Source organism: Oryctolagus cuniculus, chromosome 20 (genome assembly GCF_051225735.1).
Source record: "Oryctolagus cuniculus isolate XC-2025 breed Fujian yellow rabbit chromosome 20, ASM5122573v1, whole genome shotgun sequence".
In the NCBI taxonomy this organism is placed as follows: Eukaryota; Metazoa; Chordata; class Mammalia; order Lagomorpha; family Leporidae; genus Oryctolagus; species Oryctolagus cuniculus.
The window spans coordinates 43,107,500-43,125,134 of NC_142886.1; the positions used below are offsets into that span (position 1 = coordinate 43,107,500).

Consider the following 17,635-nt stretch of genomic DNA (forward strand, 5'->3'; position numbering starts at 1 on the left):
CTAATCCTCCGCCTTGCGGCGCCGGCACACCGGGTTCTAGTCCCGGTCGGGGCGCTGGATTCTGTCCCAGTTGCCCCTCTTCCAGGCCAGCTCTCTGCTGTGGCCCAGGAGTGCAGTGGAGGATGGCCCAAGTGCTTGGGCCCTGCACCCCATGGGAGACCAGGATAAGTACCTGGCTCCTACCATCGGATCAGCGCGGTGCGTCGGCCGCAGCGCGCCGGCCGTGGTGGCCATTGGAGGGTGAACCAATGGCAAAGGAAGACCTTTCTCTCTGTCTCTCTCTCTCACTGTCCACTCTGCCTGTCAAAAAAAAAAAAAAAAAAAAAAAAAGAAAGAAAGAAAAAAAAAAGAACTGCTAATAGACATCTATAATCTCTCCACATGTTCTCTAGAAGTTATTTCTTAGATACTACTGAAGCGTTTTGCCCTAGATTTACAGTGCTTTTCTACATGAGAACATTAAAACAACTGTTAACAGTCTTCCTGGAAGTAAGTTAGGAAAATATTATCCTCACTTTATTTGTAACAGAGTTGATAAACAAAAGAAAAGGTAGGTTCAGGTTAACTTGCTGATAAAACCAAGTTGAGGCTCTGTCTGTCTTTACTATTTTTGCTCATTTATTCATTTTACTAAACAAATGTAATCAGGGCTTGCTATATATATTATTTAAGGAACCTGGGTAATTTGCTGTCTAGTTTGGAAGAGGATGAATATTATACATACAGAAGGTGACCACATATTCTATTATTCAAATTTGGCCTACTTTTAAGAGTTATAGGGTATGACCTTCATAATATTCCCCGACCACTAGGATGAACTGGATTAGACCTGGGACAAACCAAGATGCATAGTTACCCCGTGTGTTTGTAAGTTGCTGTTAACCTCCAGAGAATGTGATAAGTGACAGAATCATTTCTGGATGCTTGGTAGGAAAAAGCTCAGGGGAGGGTACCATTCCATTAAAATAATGCTGGATTTTTTTATTAGAAAGCTTTTATTTAATAAATATAAATTTCATAAGTACAACTTTTGGATTATAGCAGTTCTTCCCCCATACTCACCCTCCCACCCCAAACCATCCCACCTCCTACTTCCTCTCCCATCCCATTCTTCATTAAGATCCATTTTTAATTATCTTTATATATAGAATATCAACTCTATACTAAGTAAAGATTTCAACAGTTTGCACCCACACAGACACACAAAGTATAAAGTAATATTTGAAGACTAGTTTTACCATTAATTTTCATAGTACAACACATTAAGGACAGAGATCCTACATGGGGAGCAAGTGCACAGTGACTCCTGTTGTTGATTTAACAGTTGACACTCTTATTTATAACGTCAGTGATCACCCAAGGCTCTTTTTAGGAGCTGCCAAGTCTATGGAAGCCTCACGAGTCCAGAAACTCTGACATTATTTAGAGTTCTCTCCTCCCTTCAGGGAAAGGTGCCTCCTTCTTTGATGGCCCATTCTTTCCACTGGGATCTCACTCACAGAGATCTTTCATGCAGGTCATTTTTTTTTGCCACAGTGTCTTGGCTTTCCATGGCTGAAATGCTCTCATGGGCTTTTTAGCCAGGTCCAAATGCCTTAAGGGCTGATTCTGAGGCCAGAGTACTGTTTAGGGCATTTGCCATTCTATGAGTCTGCTGTGTGGCCTGCTTCCCATGTTGGATTATTCTCTCCTTTTTAATTCTATTAAAATAGTGATAGATTTTGACTGATAGAGGCTTGTGAATTGCAGAGCCTTTTGTGGAAAGTAGGAATGTCAGGAGCAAACATACGACAGAATTGGAAAGAAGGGGCAAAAATGGAGAAGGCATACTTAGGAGATACCGTGGCTTATTTTTTTGCTGCAGGGCATGGTTTTGAGAACGTCATGGAAAATTATGCAGGAGAAGTAGGTTGGGATTTAAGTGTGAGGAGCCGTGAAGATAAGGACTTTATTTAATGATGTGTGGCGATGCATGGAAGATTTCAACCCAATGGACAGGGTCAGAGTTGTGTTTTGCCAGATCAAGGCTGGAGGCAAGAGAGCGCCTTGGGCACTACCACATTCAAGGACCTGCAAAGAAGACATTGCAAGGGCTTCGGGAATGTCAGCCCATGACACGGAGCTTTCTGCATTAGACAGGAAGGGGAAACACCAGAAACTTAGAAATAGGAGTGAACCTCAAGGACTTTTAGAATAAAGAGACTCTTTGGCCCGGTGCCGCGGCTCACTAAGCTAATTCTCCGCCTTGCGGTGCCGGCACACCAGGTTCTAGTCGCGGTCGGGGCGCCGGATTCTGTCCCAGTTGCCCCTCTTCCAGGCCAGCTCTCTGCTGTGGCCAGGGAGTGCAGTGGAGGATGGCCCAAGTGCTTGGGCCCTGCACCCCATGGGAGACCAGGAGAAGTACCTGGCTCCTGCCATCGGATCAGTGCGGTGTGCCGGCCGCAGCACGCTGGCCGCGGAGGCCATTGGAGGGTGAACCAACGGCAAAGGAAGACCTTTCTCTCTGTCTCTCTCTCTCTCACTGTCCACTCTGCCTGTCAAAAAAGAAAAAAAAAGAATAAAGAGACTCTGAACATCCTTATGGACAGTGGGAAAGGGCCTACGGAGAGGCCAGAAGAAAGGAATAGTTGATGGAGTCAAGTTTTGGAAGGCAGGAGAGTGCGGAATCAGGAACAAAGGGTGGGTGGAGGGGAGGAGGGGCAAGGAGGTACATCTTCAGGAAAAGAAACAGAAAGTGTTAAGGGGAGCTCATAACTGGTGACTTGAGCCTTAAGAATCATAGGCATTGATGTCTTTTGAGAGGGAGAAGGATGCAGATTGGTTTGAGAGCTGGAGGAACACAGGAAAAAGGTACATGGAACAGCACACACGAGGAAAGTAGTGGAGAGTCAGTAAGAAGCAACCAAGAATCACCACCTCCAGGAATCCCTCGCAGGTGGTAGACGGTTCCAGCGAGCCAGGTCAGTAGTTCAGAGTCACTTTTCCTCCAGGGCCCCAGGGCCTGGGAGTGTATGAGAGGAAATGGGCAATGAGTTTATTCAGGATCAGGGATTAGTGATTTGCTGACAGTGCCAGGCAGAGTGACAAAGGAATGCCAGGCGAGGGAATGGTGACCTCCAGGACCCAGTCTAAGACTGGCGGGGGATGAAACCAGAAGACCAAGTGATATCTGGGAGAAGAGGGTGAAGGAGAGGGTGAAGGACTCTCAGCCATGACCTGCAGGGGAAGCCAAAGGACTGCCCTTCACCCGAAAACCTAACACGGAAGCTGTGACAGACTGTGAAGGGATGTGGCGAGAAGACGTTCTTCCTCCTTTCAAACAAGGCTTACCCAAGACAGCTGGGAGAGCCACAGGAACCAGGCAGCTCCAGGGCTGTTTGTCACCGAGGGGCTTTCTCTCAGCGCTGCAGGTGGTTTAGCTACTTCACCTCAAGGTGAGGCTCTGGGCAGGACCAGGTCACGTCTCCTCTCTCCTCTGCTTTCCTCCTGGGCCTGCTGCTGTGCTATGCATGGATCATCATCCTCGTCTTCATGGTGAAGGTGGCAGCTCAAGGTTTTTGAGCACTTCCTACGTGCCAAGCACTTGGATCATCTCAAACACACTGTCCGACTTCACTCACATTAAGCATTCAGTGTTTGGAAGTTGTTCCCTTGGTTGTCTGGCTCTGAGCCCCTGGTGGCTTGTGCCCCTCCGTGCTCTCTGTAAGGTGGGACTAGTGTGCATCACTCTTCCCATCTTAGTTGTGCATGATAAGCTTTTAAATGTCACCAACAGTTTTGATATTAACCATGGAGGCAAATAGAAAACAAACAAAGCAATAATAAACAAGAACAAAAATAAGTAAAAGCAATGAACACAGATTTTGAAACCAGTATCACTAAAAATATATTCAGAATTATTCCAGTAGAACTTGAGACAGATTTAAACTTGCTAAGGTATAAAGTATTACCAGGGATCAATCATCGATCTCTCTCTCTCTCCCACCCCTTCTCCCTCCCTCCGCATTACTTAGTACAGTTCCTTTTGGCTTATTAGAGGGAGTTAAGTGTTGGATTTTTGGTTAAGTGTTGGCTTTTTTCCTGAGAGGTGGCAAGAGGGCCCTTGGCGGTCCTAAATTGACACCGCCCTTTGTTCCTGAGATAGCAGGAGAGGGACCCTCTTTCTCTCAGAGTCCATATCAGTCCCTCCCAAAGGGCTTCTGGCGTCCCCATGCTGGCATGACGTGCCCGCCCCAGACTGATCACTATTTAGGGTGTAAGTTCTTTGATCAGCCTGTATTTTCTGTTCCCCATCATGAGAGGGACAGTGGGGGAGTTTGACTGACAGTCCTGCCAATTTACTAAGAGCCTGGTAATAATAGACAAGGAGTTCTTCTTTGCCATAATAAGGGGAAAAGTCTGCTGGGCAGACAGAACCAGCAAAGCTTCCCAGATATGCCCTGTTGGGACAATGTAAAGAATCACCAACCTGTGGAACAGCAGGTGGGTGTGTTTTTAAGTCATTTTTCATTTATACAGCTGAATTTATGAGAGTTAAACTTTTTCTGTTAAGCGTGTCATGGTAAGCAGTGTTCTCCTGCATTGTGTATGAAAGTGACTTCTATGAGGAACGCTTCAGCAGGGCAGAGCTCCGGGGAGGTTTATCCGAGGACTGCGGTTCTGGGCATGAGTGTAATGTCACCACGAGCATCCCTCCCACCTACCTATGAATGGAGAGAAGATTGCTTGCCTGGAAAGGTTGCGCTGACGGTAACCACTGTGCTACTCCTTGTCCCCAGCCTGTGGAGAGTCGTCAAGTCTGAATTCTCCCAGCTGTCCTCGCTGGCCGTTCCTCTCCTCCTCCATGCGCTGTCACTTCCTCATGGTGCTGACATCTTCTGGGCAATCATCAATGGCAATTTCAACAGCAAAGACTGGAAGATGAGGTTTGAAGCAGGTACTTCTGTATTAGCTTAAAATAATCTCTCTGAGTCACCAGGTCAGCCAGGTGCACAGTAATGGCATCGACTCTGGCCGCCTTCCTCCTCCCCTCCTTTTACAGGGCATTCTGCTGGCTGGTGCTCTTTGTGGTCTATGTAGCTGGGCGTCTTTGGTGAAATATCATTCTTTTGCAGAGTGGTCTTTAGGTAGGGTGGTCCTGTCCAGGTTTGCCTAGCATAGTCCCAGTTGATGCCTGTAAGGTTAGATTAACTGCGCCTTTACTTACTTCCAGATAGGTTTCAGCTTGGGTACATAATGTGGTCATCCCATGAGGTTTCTTGCAACACAGGTACTGGGGAAGTTTGAGAGGGAGAAGGATGCAGATTGGTTTGAGAGCTGGAGGAACACAGGAAAAAGGTACATGGAACAGCACACACGAGGAAAGTAGTGGAGAGTCAGTAAGAAGCAACCAAGAATCATCACCTCCAGGAACCCCTTGCAGGTGGTAGATGGTTCCAGCGAGCCAGGTCAGTAGTTCAGAGTCACTTTTCCTACCCTAAACGTACTGAATCAGGCATGAGGTGAGGCCGGGAATCTGGCCTTTTCACAAATTCTTCAGGTGATTTCATGAGGTTTGAGAGTCTCTGCTGCATTGTCTTGCCTTCGAGGCATCAGGGGCCAAGTCTGCAGGGATGGGGCTGATTTCATAGCGCGCAGAGTGGCAAGTCCTCAGAGTAGCGTGGGAAGCAGGGAAGCTGCATGCGCTCCCTGAGCCGTGTGTCTGCTGGCTTGCTGTCACCCTGCCTTATAGGACTCCCCTGGCTTGCTGTCACCCTGCCTTATAGGACTCCCCTGGCTTGCTGTCACCTGTCTTATAGGACTCCCCTGGCTTGCTGTCACCTGTCTTATAGGACTCCCCTGGCTTGCTGTCACCTGTCTTATAGGACTCCCCTGGCTTGCTGTCACCCTGCCTTATAGGACTCCCCTGGCTTGCTGTTACCCTGCCTTATAGGACTCCCCTGGCTTGCTGTCACCCTGCCTTATAGGACTCCCCTGGCTTGCTGTCACCTGTCTTATAGGACTCCCCTGGCTTGCTGTCACCCTGCCTTATAGGACTCCCCTGGCTTGCTGTCACCTGTCTTATAGGACTCCCCTGGCTTGCTGTCACCCTGCCTTATAGGACTCCCCTGGCTTGCTGTCACCTGTCTTATAGGACTCCCCTGGCTTGCTGTCACCCTGCCTTATAGGACTCCCCTGGCTTGCTGTCACCCTGTCTTATAGGACTCCCATTCTCGGGGCGACAAGCAAGGTCATGTGGAAAATGCCATAGTTCCATTTATTTTGTTGTCTTAAAAGTGTTTCACAGAGATGAAAGTGCCATCAGCTCCCTATTATCTGCCACTTTGAAAAGTTCTTGCTTTTTCGTGCCCACCTGAATCCCAGGAGCTGGTTTATTTGGATGGTAGAACATGATAATGTAGAGAATTAAGGTAGAGAAAAAATTTTGTAACAAAAGTCTACATGATAGTAACAGCATATTACAGGTAGGAAATACAAGTAATACAGATAAATTTGTAACTTTGCTCAGTCCTTCCAGTTGAAGGATATGATTCTTGCCAGATTAATCTATTAAATCACAGCTCTGATTAAATGACTTTTCTACGGAAAAAAATGCTCGTGGATTTTTTTCAGTGCCTAGAGAGGAATTTCAGGCTCCTTAGACTGACATTCAGTGCCTCCCACAGTCTGACTGCGAGTCCTCGCAGCCTCATTTCCTGCTCTTCACTCTACGCTCACCTTGGCTGTTCCCTACTGCTTCCTGCTCCCCTTTGTCTACGCCTCGGCCGTTCTGTGCTTTCCGCTGGGATCCCCTTGCAGGACGAGCCGAACGCCAGTTCACTTGACTTACCTCCGGATGCTTCCTTTGGGGTCCACCTTCTCAGTCCCTACGATGGGCAGTGGTTTCTTTGTCCCTGGGCCTCCCATTGTGTGTTACAGGTATCTGCGCCTCATTAGAGGTATTTACAGATTTTATATTACATTTCCACTACAGTTGTACCTGCCCATGCTCTTTTAGGCAACTTGACTTTGAAGCCAAGGGTTGTGAATGAATCATCTTCACGTTACTCCCATCTCCTTCCAAGCACTCCAGATAGTTTCTTAGTGACCTATTATATTGATACTTATATATGTTATATATGTTACATATACGACATGCATATATATACCTGCTTAGCACATATTTTAAAGATAAGCAAGCCAGTAAATTTACAGAGTAAATACTATCTGTTCCAGGTACTATGAGAGTGAAAAAAGAAATCTGCACTTTCCTGCTCTCAAGAGGTCCCCAATTTAAATTGATAGACCAAATAGAAACCTGTAAGAGGCTAACAAACTATAAAAGGCATAGATATAATTTGAGACCACAAATGAAGATATGTCATATACTCATAGCTATATGTGAGCACACAAGTGCTGTGTGTAGATGAGTGGTATTTTTATAACAGTTTGTGGGGTGAAAAAGTCACTCCCAGAGATCAGTGGCCTTTACAGGGTGAGCAGAACTTGGCAGTAGTTTCTTCTGTGGTGGTATTACGTCAGTAAGCAGCAAAGAAGACAGGAATATTGTAGACGGCCAGAGCACCTTAAGCAAAACACTGAAATTCCCTGACTGGCCTCATGCTATGTTTCTTTGCTAGCTATTGTAACTGTTTATAAGGCTTGCTTTAAGAATGGCTGGACTAGTTTAAGAAAGGTTTGCAGAATAATTAGAAACCTATCAAGCATGGGTATATTTTTAGCGTGGGAGAAATGCACAGCTGCTATAGCCCTGGGAAGTACCTGCCTGGCTTTGTCATTTCACATGAAGACCTACTGAGAGCGCAGCAGGGCGGGGCCTCGGGCCAGCCAGGTGGGCGTCCCCCATCTCCGCACTCAGCACAGCTTCCATGGAATGGCCTTGTCCAGAGAGGCACTTTGAAGGTTTGAAATGTGGCAGAAGTTAGATAAAGAGAGAGGCCATTAGAAACTATAACAGGAAACCCAGAGCTAAATCCTGGCTGCCTGGCAGAAAGCACTGTGCTGAGTGAAACTGGTCTCTGCTGCACAGATGGAGCGGGACGCTAGAGAAGGTGCCTTGCCAATTTCCTTTTGTATTGAAGTCACCATAAAGGGGGCAGAGTTAACTTGTTCTGAGAGGGCTCAGTTCTCAGACTCTCTCTCTCGTCTGTTTCTATGTCTATACATATATTCATGTCCCTTATCCTCTGTATTTGCTATTGCAGTGGAAAAAGTAGCTGTAATTTGTAGATTTCTGGACATTCACTCAGTGACCAAAAATCACCTGCTGAAGTACTCCCTGGCCCATGCCTTCTGCTGCTTCCTGACGGCCGTGGAGGACGTGAACCCAGCGGTGGCCACCAGGGCCGGGCTCCTGCTTGACACCATCAAGAGGCCCGCATTGCAGGTGACATGTGGTGTGGGATCGGCTCTGCACGTGGTCTGTGTCAGCGCCACTGAATCGTGGCGCTGTCATGTCTCTGTCTGGCCTGCTGCTGCAAGGTCCCATGAACTGGGTCGCTTATAAACCAGACACTCATTCCTCACACATCCGGAGGCAGAAAGTCCAGGGTCGCGGCTCCAGCAGGCTGAGTGTCTGGTGAGGGCTGCGTTCTTGTGCCCAGGTGCTCTCTGTCGCCGTCTCTGGGGCCTCTTCTAATGGCACTAATGCCACTCCTGAGTGCTCTGTTCTCACGACCCGAGCATCTCCCAAAGGCCTCTGTCTCCTAGAACCATCACCCTGGGGAGGACGTTTGGGGCACACACGCATTCTGACCACACAATCACACAAACACATGGATGAAGATGACAGTGGAAATTTTCAAATTAGCAAAAATGTTGCCAGAACTATGGCAAAAGATTTCTTCTTTATTGGTACTTTCTTTTCCATCTTTGTTTCTAGGTTGGTATCAGTTTTGTACAGTTGTCGTTATTATATAACTTGTGGGTATTGGAGGAACAGATTTTTTTTTTTTTTTTTTTTACAGGCAGAGTGGACAGTGAGAGAGAGAGAGACAGAGAGAAGTTCTTCCTTTTGCCGTTGGTTCACCCTCCAATGGCCACCGCGGCCAGACCGCGCTGATCCGAAGGCAGGAGCCAGGTGCTTCTCCTGGTCTCCCATGGGGTGCAGGGGCCAAGTACTTGGGCCATCCTCCACTGCACTCCCGGGTCACAGCAGAGAGCTGGCCTGGAAGGGGGGCAACTGGGACAGAATCCGGTGCCCTGACCGGGACTAGAACCCGGTGTGCCAGCGCAGCTAGGTGGAGGATTAGCCTATTGAGCCGCGGCGCCGGCCCGGAGGAACAGATTTTGAGACTAGGCTGGTTTATCTTCTACCATTTGGTTGGTTCCTGGGCTGGAGTAAATGCTGAGAAATAAGATGATTTGTTAATATTTTATTAATTATTACGCCGGCGCCGCGGCTCACTAGGCTAATCCTCCGCCTAGCGGCGCTGGCACACCGGGTTCTAGTCCCGGTGGGGGCGCCGGATTCTGTCCCAGTTGCCCCTCTTTCAGGCCAGCCCTCTGCTGTGGCCAGGGAGTGCAGTGGAGGATGGCCCAGGTGCTTGGGCCCTGCACCCCATGGGAGACCAGGAAAAGCACCTGGCTCCTGGCTCCTGCCATCGGATCAGCGTGGTGCGCCGGCCGCGGTGGCCATTGGAGGGTGAGCCAACGGCAAAAGGAAGACCTTTCTCTCTGTCTCTCTCTCTCACTGTCCACTCTGCCTGTAAAAAAAAAAAAAAAAAATTATTAATTATGTAATGTTAATAAAAGCAATACTCTAAGAAATCAAATGTTCTACTGACATTAAAACCAAAGAAACATGAACTCTGAGACCAGGAGAGTTTTCTGTATACCTTATTTGGCACTCTTATTTTATAATTGAGAAGCCAAGTCTTGGACTGTTAATGTGACTTATCAAAAGATACAAAGTAAATCGCTTTTAAAGATTTATTTTGTTTATTTGAAAAGCAGAGTGACATAGAGAGAGGGAGCCACAGAGGGAGACAGAGATTTTAAATCCACGGGTTCACTTCCCAAATTGCCGCAGTGGCTGGGGCTAAGCCAGGCCAAAGCCAGGAGCCTGGTGCTCCATCTGGGTCTCCCACATGAGTGACAGGGAGCAAAGCACTTGGGCCCTCTTCTGCTGCTTTCTCAGGTGCATTAGCAGAGAGCTGGATCAGAAACAGGGCAGCTGGGACTGGAACTGGCACTCTAACATAGGATGCTGGCATTGCAGACAGTGGCTTAACCCACTTCGCCACAATGCCAGCCCCAGGAAGCAAAGGGAATTAGTAAGAGAACCAAGACTAGAACCTCCAAAGTCCAGAGTTACTGGTTTTCCATATTTATACACTATTTTTTAATTTCATTCTTTAAACTTGTAATAATTGCAAGAGATAACATTTGTCAGATGGGTGCTTTTTTAGCGGGGCCGTGTGTTAAAAGTGTCCCATCACAAATTATCTCATTTAATCATCCCAGTAATCTTGTGTGTGTTCTCAGTTTACAGATAGAGAAGCTGAGGGTTAAAAAGCTTAAGTAGCGGGCCGGCGCTATGGTTCACTTGGCTCATCCTCTGCCTGCAGTGCTGGAATCCCATATGGGCGCCGGGTTCTAGTCCCGGCTGCTCCTCTTCCAGTCCAGCTCTCTGCTGTGGCCCGGGAGTGCAGTGGAGGATGGCCCAAATACTTGGGCCCTGCACCCGCATGGGAGTCCAGGAGAAGCACCTGGCTCCTGGCTTCGGATTGTTGTAGCTCTGGCCGTAGCCGCCATTTTGGGGATGAACCAATGGAAGGAAGACCTTTCTCTCTGTCTCTCTCACTGTCTAATTCTATCTGTCAAAAAAAAAAAAAAAAAAAAAAAAAAAAAGCTTAAGTAGCTTTTCCAGAATCACACAGCTAGTAAGAGGAAGAGCAAACACAGGACGGACTCATAGTAAAGCCCCCATTCTTAACCATGTGAGTGTGTCTGTGTGCACGCTGACTCCTGAATTTCAAGGCCAACAAGCAAGGGCAGACTTCAGGATCTGGCAATCGGTTAGGCTGCTCTCCTCCCCCACCCCTGTAAAATCCCTGGTTGTCTCCTACCGGTCTTTCTTGTCAGCCTTACCAGGAGCTTGTGTGTCTGATTCCTGCTCAGGGCCTGGAACGTGAGAGACACTCAGTAGATGACTGCTAGAGACAATTTTAGATTTCATTCAGTTAAAATGAGGTAGAATGATAGACTTAGACTAGAGAAATGTATGTGCAATCTACTCCAACTTCAACTTTTTAACATTCTGTAGTCCAGGCACATTTTGAGAAGACAAGGTGACCTTTCTTTTAGAATCACGAAATTTAAGACTGAAAGGGAATTTAAAGACCATCTTCTTGTGAGGTCTAAAATGTAGGTTTGAAAGTATGCTTTTCTCAATGGAAACAACATATGTTAAAAGATATGGGACAGGCATTTGGCACAGTGGTTAAGATGCCGCTTGGGTCACCCATGTCAGAGCGTGGGTTCGAGTCCCAGCTCTGTTCCTGACTCCAGCTTGGTGCTAACGTGTGCCCTAGGAGGCAGTGGGAGATGGCTCAGGTGACTGGGTCCCTGCCACCCATGTGAGAAACCTGTTTTGAGTTTCCGGCTCCTAGATTTCAGCAGGCCCAGCCAGGGCTGTTGTAGAGATTTGAGAGTGAACCAGCATATGAGAGATCTCTGTCTCCCTGTTTCTTTGTCCTTCTCTACCTTTCAAATCAATAAAATAAATATTTGTAAAGTAAGAAAGAAATGGTTTGAGAGTATTTGAGCTAAGTACTTATTACTTGATACATTAGAAAATCAATAACATGTCAAGTTCAGATTTCTGAATCAAAACTGGAGCCATTCTACAATTAGGAAAAGTTCCTCTTCTGCATTTTTTTTTTTTTTTTTGCCTACCAAAATTTACAGTCAGAAATACATCCGCTGGATCATTCTACATCATAACCACGGATTCAGAGGGTGTCTTGTTCCATTGGCTTTACACAGCATATTGCCGTTGAAGTAACTGATGCCTGCCTGACTTTCCCCTCTGCCCTTCTTCCGCAGGGTCTGTGTCTCTGCCTTGACTTCCAGTTTGATACTGTGGTTAAAGACCGACCCACAATACTTAGCAAGCTTTTGCTCTTGCATTTTCTGAAGCAAGACATTCCTGCTTTGAGCTGGGAGTTCTTTGTCAACAGATTTGAGACACTTTCTCTGGAAGCCCAGTTGCATTTGGATTGTAACAAAGAATTTCCTTTTCCTACAAGTAAGTACCACAAAGCACTTCCTGTGAGCATTCCCAGTTTCTGTTGTGCTTCCGGGTTAAACAGAAGATGCGTGGCACGTAGCTCGGCATCCCGCAGGGAGGATGCCTTGACTGTGTGCCTTCAGTTCGTCAAATCCTTGTTGAATGTCCTCTAGAGGAGTCTCTAGATTTCAGTGTATTCTGGCATTCCATAGCAGACTTCTCATTCCCTTGAGGGCCTATGAAAACCGCCTGTGACTATGTATTCTTTAAGTGTTGCTCAGCCATTATGTTTTTACTGTTCGTGGGCCGTTTGCATGAGATAGAGTCACGCCTTGCAGACTTGCTCCTGCATCCCTGTGAACTCATTACCGACGGCTCTAACTAGATGCCACTCAACCATCCAGTGATAGCAAAAGCAGACAACCGACTCTTATGGTCTGAACAGAGAAAGGACAGGCCCTACTCACGATAGACAGTGGTCATGATTGTGTGTCTTGTTTGTTTTTTTTTTCACACATCGGACTCATCGCAGAAGGAGCTGGGTGACTTGGGCATCCACAAAAGATTTTAAGCATCCCAGTATCTTAATTCTGAAAGTCTGCCCAGATGGATTGTTTCAGACCTGCTGTGTTACCTAGGCGGGCAAGGAGCGTGACTCCCTCTTTCCTCGCTTTCTTCCGCACAGCCATCACCGCAGTGAGGACCAACGTGGCCAACCTCAGCGACGCCGCCTTGTGGAAGATTAAGAGGGCCCGCTTTGCCCGGAACCGTCAGAAGAGCGTGCGGTCCCTGAGGGACAGCGTGAAGGGGCCTGCCGAGTCCAAGAGGGCACTCTCCCTCCCCGAGACCCTGACCTCCAAAATCCGTTGAGTATCACCTCCCATCCTTGCGTGGTCTGTTCACTGTCTTTCTGAGGCTGACTTGTCTGTGCAGTGTTCCCAGTGGGCAGCAGGCTGAGCCTGCTGAGTGCCATCACTGTTTGGCTCTCAGATTCCCTGGAGAATCACCCCAGGCCTGTAGATACCAGTTACCCTGTGTAGCAAAGCCCTGGCCCAAAGCAGATGGCTTTGCAATGCAGAAGGCAGCAAATCCACTGCTGCTTGGCACTGAGACTTAGAAGAAGCCATTGCCCCTAAGTCCTAGGATTTGAGTTTATACCGCGAGCCTCGTAGCCTGAGTGCCTTCTGGGTGAGGCTCAGACAACAAACGCATGGCAGTTAAGGAGGCAGACTTGAACTTCAGAATTCGCCTTCTTCCCATGAGTGATGGAAGCAGCCAGGCTGGCCCCTGACTCACCGTTAGTCATGGGTGCTGTTGAAAAATGAGAGCCAGGAGGCGGAGGCGTTGAATTCATGCCCAACTCCATGAGATAAGGTACAAATAAAAACACGCTTCATTGCCAACTTTAAAAAAAGGCTGCATATACTTGTTTTTTTAGAAAAGTCTTTGTATTGCACTTTTGAAGGTAATAAACATTTTCAAATGACTAAACTCTCATCTTTAGCAGTAGCACATGAAGAACAAATAATTAAAAATTCCTAACTAAATGACCTTGTTACTGAGTATATTTACATATATTATTGACTTGTGAAATGTATTAAATCATTTAATTTTTAAAGAACTGCTATGAAGTTAATAAAATAACACTTCCAAACATATTTCTTATCCTCTTAAAAGCTGAAAGTCTTGTATTTTCATTAGCATTTATTGGAAGACAGCCTTATGTAACGTAAAACATTTTAAATTATAAATACTATTTTATTTGATTTATTACACACTTTTCTTAATTTTGTGACAAGCTATGGAAATATGATATCTTGAACTTTGGAAGAGTCAATGAGAGCTTGTTAAGTAATCAGTAATTCAGCTTTTTGGGGATCAAAGATAATCACAGGTGACCATTTAAAAATAACCTGTAGTGGTGCTAAGCCCCAGGGAAAACAGTTTCAGAGCCTAGAAACCAATGTCTAGATTAAATAGTTATAATTTTTTATGAGTTTCCAGCTGTTTTATAACCTAAGATATAGTTTATTATTATTGTTAATTGATACGTATGGGATTTTGAAGATTAAGAATTGAAGTAACGCTGAAAGTTGTTCTTGAGATTCAAATAAAACCACAGAACTTCTGTTGTATGAACGTCTTTCATGTGGTGTTAATGACCAGTGAGGACTAAGGCTGCCCTGCTGTCCGAGGCAGTTAGCACTGAGTGTATTTGCTGGACTCCAGTTGTCTGTAATGCTTGTTTAAATAGAGTTGTTGTTGATTTTTAAGCTATGAGGTTGACCAGGCATGAGCAGTCTGCTCCAGCTCTCGGTGGGACACCTGAACAGACGCCAGGTGGGTACTTCTGACATTGAAGGGCCATGTGCAATTATCTATCACAGGCAGACAGGGCAAAGAAAGTGGTGTCTTTAACTGGACCAGAGTGGTATACTTAGGATTTGCAAACTCAGAGGGTCTTACCCGAGATGTCCCTGACTTGGCAAGTCTGTCGTACTGTCATCTGATGACTTCTGGTCCAGTAAGAAGCATCTCCTTACCCGAGTATGCACCAGAGAGCCAACATGACTAGCATTATACAAAAATAGTACTTCCATTTGTATGTGTATTTACACATAGAAATATTTGGTTCATATATATCTGCTATAGGAAAAACATACATTTCATTTACATTTTACAAAGTTAAACATTTGAGCCACCATCATCCACTCATCCCCTTGGCCATTCCTGAGTTTTTGCGACTCTACATGCATTTCTTTTTCTCAGAGAAAGGAGGATTTCCATTGTTTGGGGGAACATAGAATCATATTCAGCATGCTCTGGTGTACACTATAATTTGATTTTCCATGAAAGATTACAGTTTATCACGGAGTGTCCTCAAGGTTGGAGGGTCACAGGCCAGGAGATCACAGACAGTGTTTCCCTCACTGGGAAGATGGTGAAGTTCCGAGCACTGCTTGTTTGGTAACCTCCTCCTGTTTCACCACAGGCAACATTTGGTTTTCAGTCAAGGATAGTTTTAAAATAGACTTTACAAAATGATCCTGATACCCTTAGAAGGTCAATTTGAAATGAGGAGACATCAAGATGGGTGCCTTGTGTTATAAAAAGGCTCTGGAAAGAGTGGGAGACTGGAGGGGCAGAGAAGAGAGAACCTCAGAGACATTTTCTCTTTCAAATTGGTGAGAAAAGAGGAGTAGAAGCACTTGAGTCTCTCTACCTTATTTTACATATCACTTGTGTGCCTGCTGTGCTGTAATTTAAAAAGAATTAAAACAGGAACTGCTGGTACTGCACTTCCTTAGGAAGGCAAAGAATGTAAAGTTCCCATCAGGTAGGCCTTTCTGAAACTGTCCTTATGCAATTTCATAAATTATCTTCATTTTATCCCAGCTTATCCCTTTAAGATTTCATTAGGATGCTTAATTATTAGTAGCCATTTTAATAATCCAACCAAAACAGTTGCTTCACATCTTTGTGGGAAAATGTGTACATATGTTTCTTGAAATTAAGAAAAGCCTTCAGACTTATAATTATCCCACCAAAAATGACCAGATGGAAAAAGGGCAGCCAAACTAATATGAAGCCAAAACTCCTAAAAGATCATCGACACAACACGATCATAAACAAAACTTGCTTACGCTGGGAAACAGTTGGCTCAGCTTGTAAGACAGCTTCAAACCAGTGTTCCATTTTTGCATCGTTATTTTCTGGACACTGAATGTTTTAACTCAGAAGCAGAGACTGCCAGGATAATCATAAGATTGTGTGGGATGGTTTAAGACAGTGATTAAATGGAAGCTAAAGAACTTGCTACTTAATGAACATACTCTTGTTTGGTCCAAATAATGAGCCCCTCTGTGCAGGCCTCTTACTCATTAAGCCTGAAATAAAGCAGATGCTATTTAATTATGCAGCAAGACTTAATGTTAATTGCTATTTATGCTGAACTTTTTGTTTGGGTTTACAATTTATGACTCTCTGGTCTTAGCCTTTGCAGGGTACACACGGCAAGTGGCATAAAATATTCTATTTTCTATAGAAGATATATTCTTTTTTTAAGATTTATTTATTTATTTGAAAATCAGAGTTACACAGAGGGAGAAGGAGAGGCAGAGAGAGAGAGAGAGAGACAGAGACAGAGAGAGAGAGAGAAAGAGAAAGAGAGAGAGGTCTTCCATCTGCTGGTTCACTCCCCAATTGGCCAGAACAGCCAGAGCTGCGCCGATCTGAAGCCAGGAGCCAGGAGCTTCTTCCCGGTCTCCCACGTGGGTGCAGGGGCCCAAGGGCTTCGGCCATCTTCTGCTGCTTTCTTAGGCCACAGCAGAGAACCAGATCAGAAGTGGGTCTCATATGGGACACTGCAGGCAGCGGCTTTGCCCGCTACACTGCAGCACCAGCCCCTAGAAGACTTAAAAAGAGGTGCACTCCCCTGTGACTCTTAAGACTCTAATCAAAGGTATCTAAGTAAAAATTGCAGAGTGGCCCCGCTGAATCTTGGAGACACCCTGACACTCTCGCTTTAGAGAAGACTCTGAGGTCCCCACCAGGAACACGTGTCACCAGCTTGTTGGTGGCATCTCTCGTGCAAAGCATACATGGTAAAAGCTGGAAGTCCAGATCTTCATTTCGTCCTAATTGATGAAGTGTGCAATCTTTTAAAGTGCTTATCTTAAATTTGCTCTGAGAACCAGGAATCCTGGTGGCTGGATATTTGAAGGCTAATTAAATATAAAGCAGCAGTTGTGTTTTATTACAAGGGTACTTCAGAAAGTTTGTAGAAAAAATGGAATGAAAAGTAAGTTTATTTGGTGCAAAAACTTGAAATATGCATTTTCCATGAACTCTTTGATGACTCCTTGTATGTCAGCACGATCCTGAATGAACACTGACAATCCCTGCAAACACAGTGTGCTCACTTTGTTATTCATTCCCTGGAATGAGTAACTAGATGTTAGCAGGTATATAATAATAATAATAATTCTTCATATACAGTACCTCCTTACTATAAATAATGCTTTTATGCAAATCAACTAATTTGACCTCACAACAATTCTGAATATAAATAAAGTGTGATTTTTTTTTTCTCTCTGCAAACAGGCAGAAATCCTGACATAGTGAGAGATTAGGTAATTCTGCTCCAGTGGTGTGAGGCCTTTTATGACTAACTGGTTAGGGACAGCACTGACTTGCATCCAAGAGATTTGACTTGCTTTCTTACAACTCCGTGTTGATAAAAGGGATTTGAGGACACCAGGCTGGTTAAGGAGTTGGGCACCTGGCACTGCAACCAGAGTGGCTTAAACACATGAGTGTCCAGACCTTCCCAGTTAGGACGCAGAGCTATTCCAATCCTGTTATTCCCTGGGACTCACACTCTCCCAGGTCTGCTCCAGCCTA

At 45.6% G+C, this 17,635-nt stretch overlaps 1 protein-coding gene across 9 annotated transcripts in view; it reads left to right on the plus strand.

The window, feature by feature from the left end:
* Nucleotides 1-17,635, plus strand: part of UNC79 (unc-79 subunit of NALCN channel complex) — a 264,184-nt gene that overhangs the window by 151,148 nt on the left and 95,401 nt on the right. For 5 of the 9 annotated variants that reach the window (XM_089322569.1, XM_089322574.1, XM_089322567.1 and 2 more), the window contains exons 23-27: nucleotides 4,779-4,936; nucleotides 8,205-8,386; nucleotides 12,049-12,250; nucleotides 12,918-13,097; nucleotides 14,507-14,572. In XM_089322569.1, the coding sequence (XP_089178695.1) occupies nucleotides 4,779-4,936; nucleotides 8,205-8,386; nucleotides 12,049-12,250; nucleotides 12,918-13,097; nucleotides 14,507-14,572 (788 nt within the window). The remainder of the gene's footprint in view (nucleotides 1-4,778; nucleotides 4,937-8,204; nucleotides 8,387-12,048; nucleotides 12,251-12,917; nucleotides 13,098-14,506; nucleotides 14,573-17,635) is intronic. The other 4 variants (XM_089322572.1, XM_089322575.1, XM_089322568.1 and 1 more) reach the window with 1 other exon arrangement.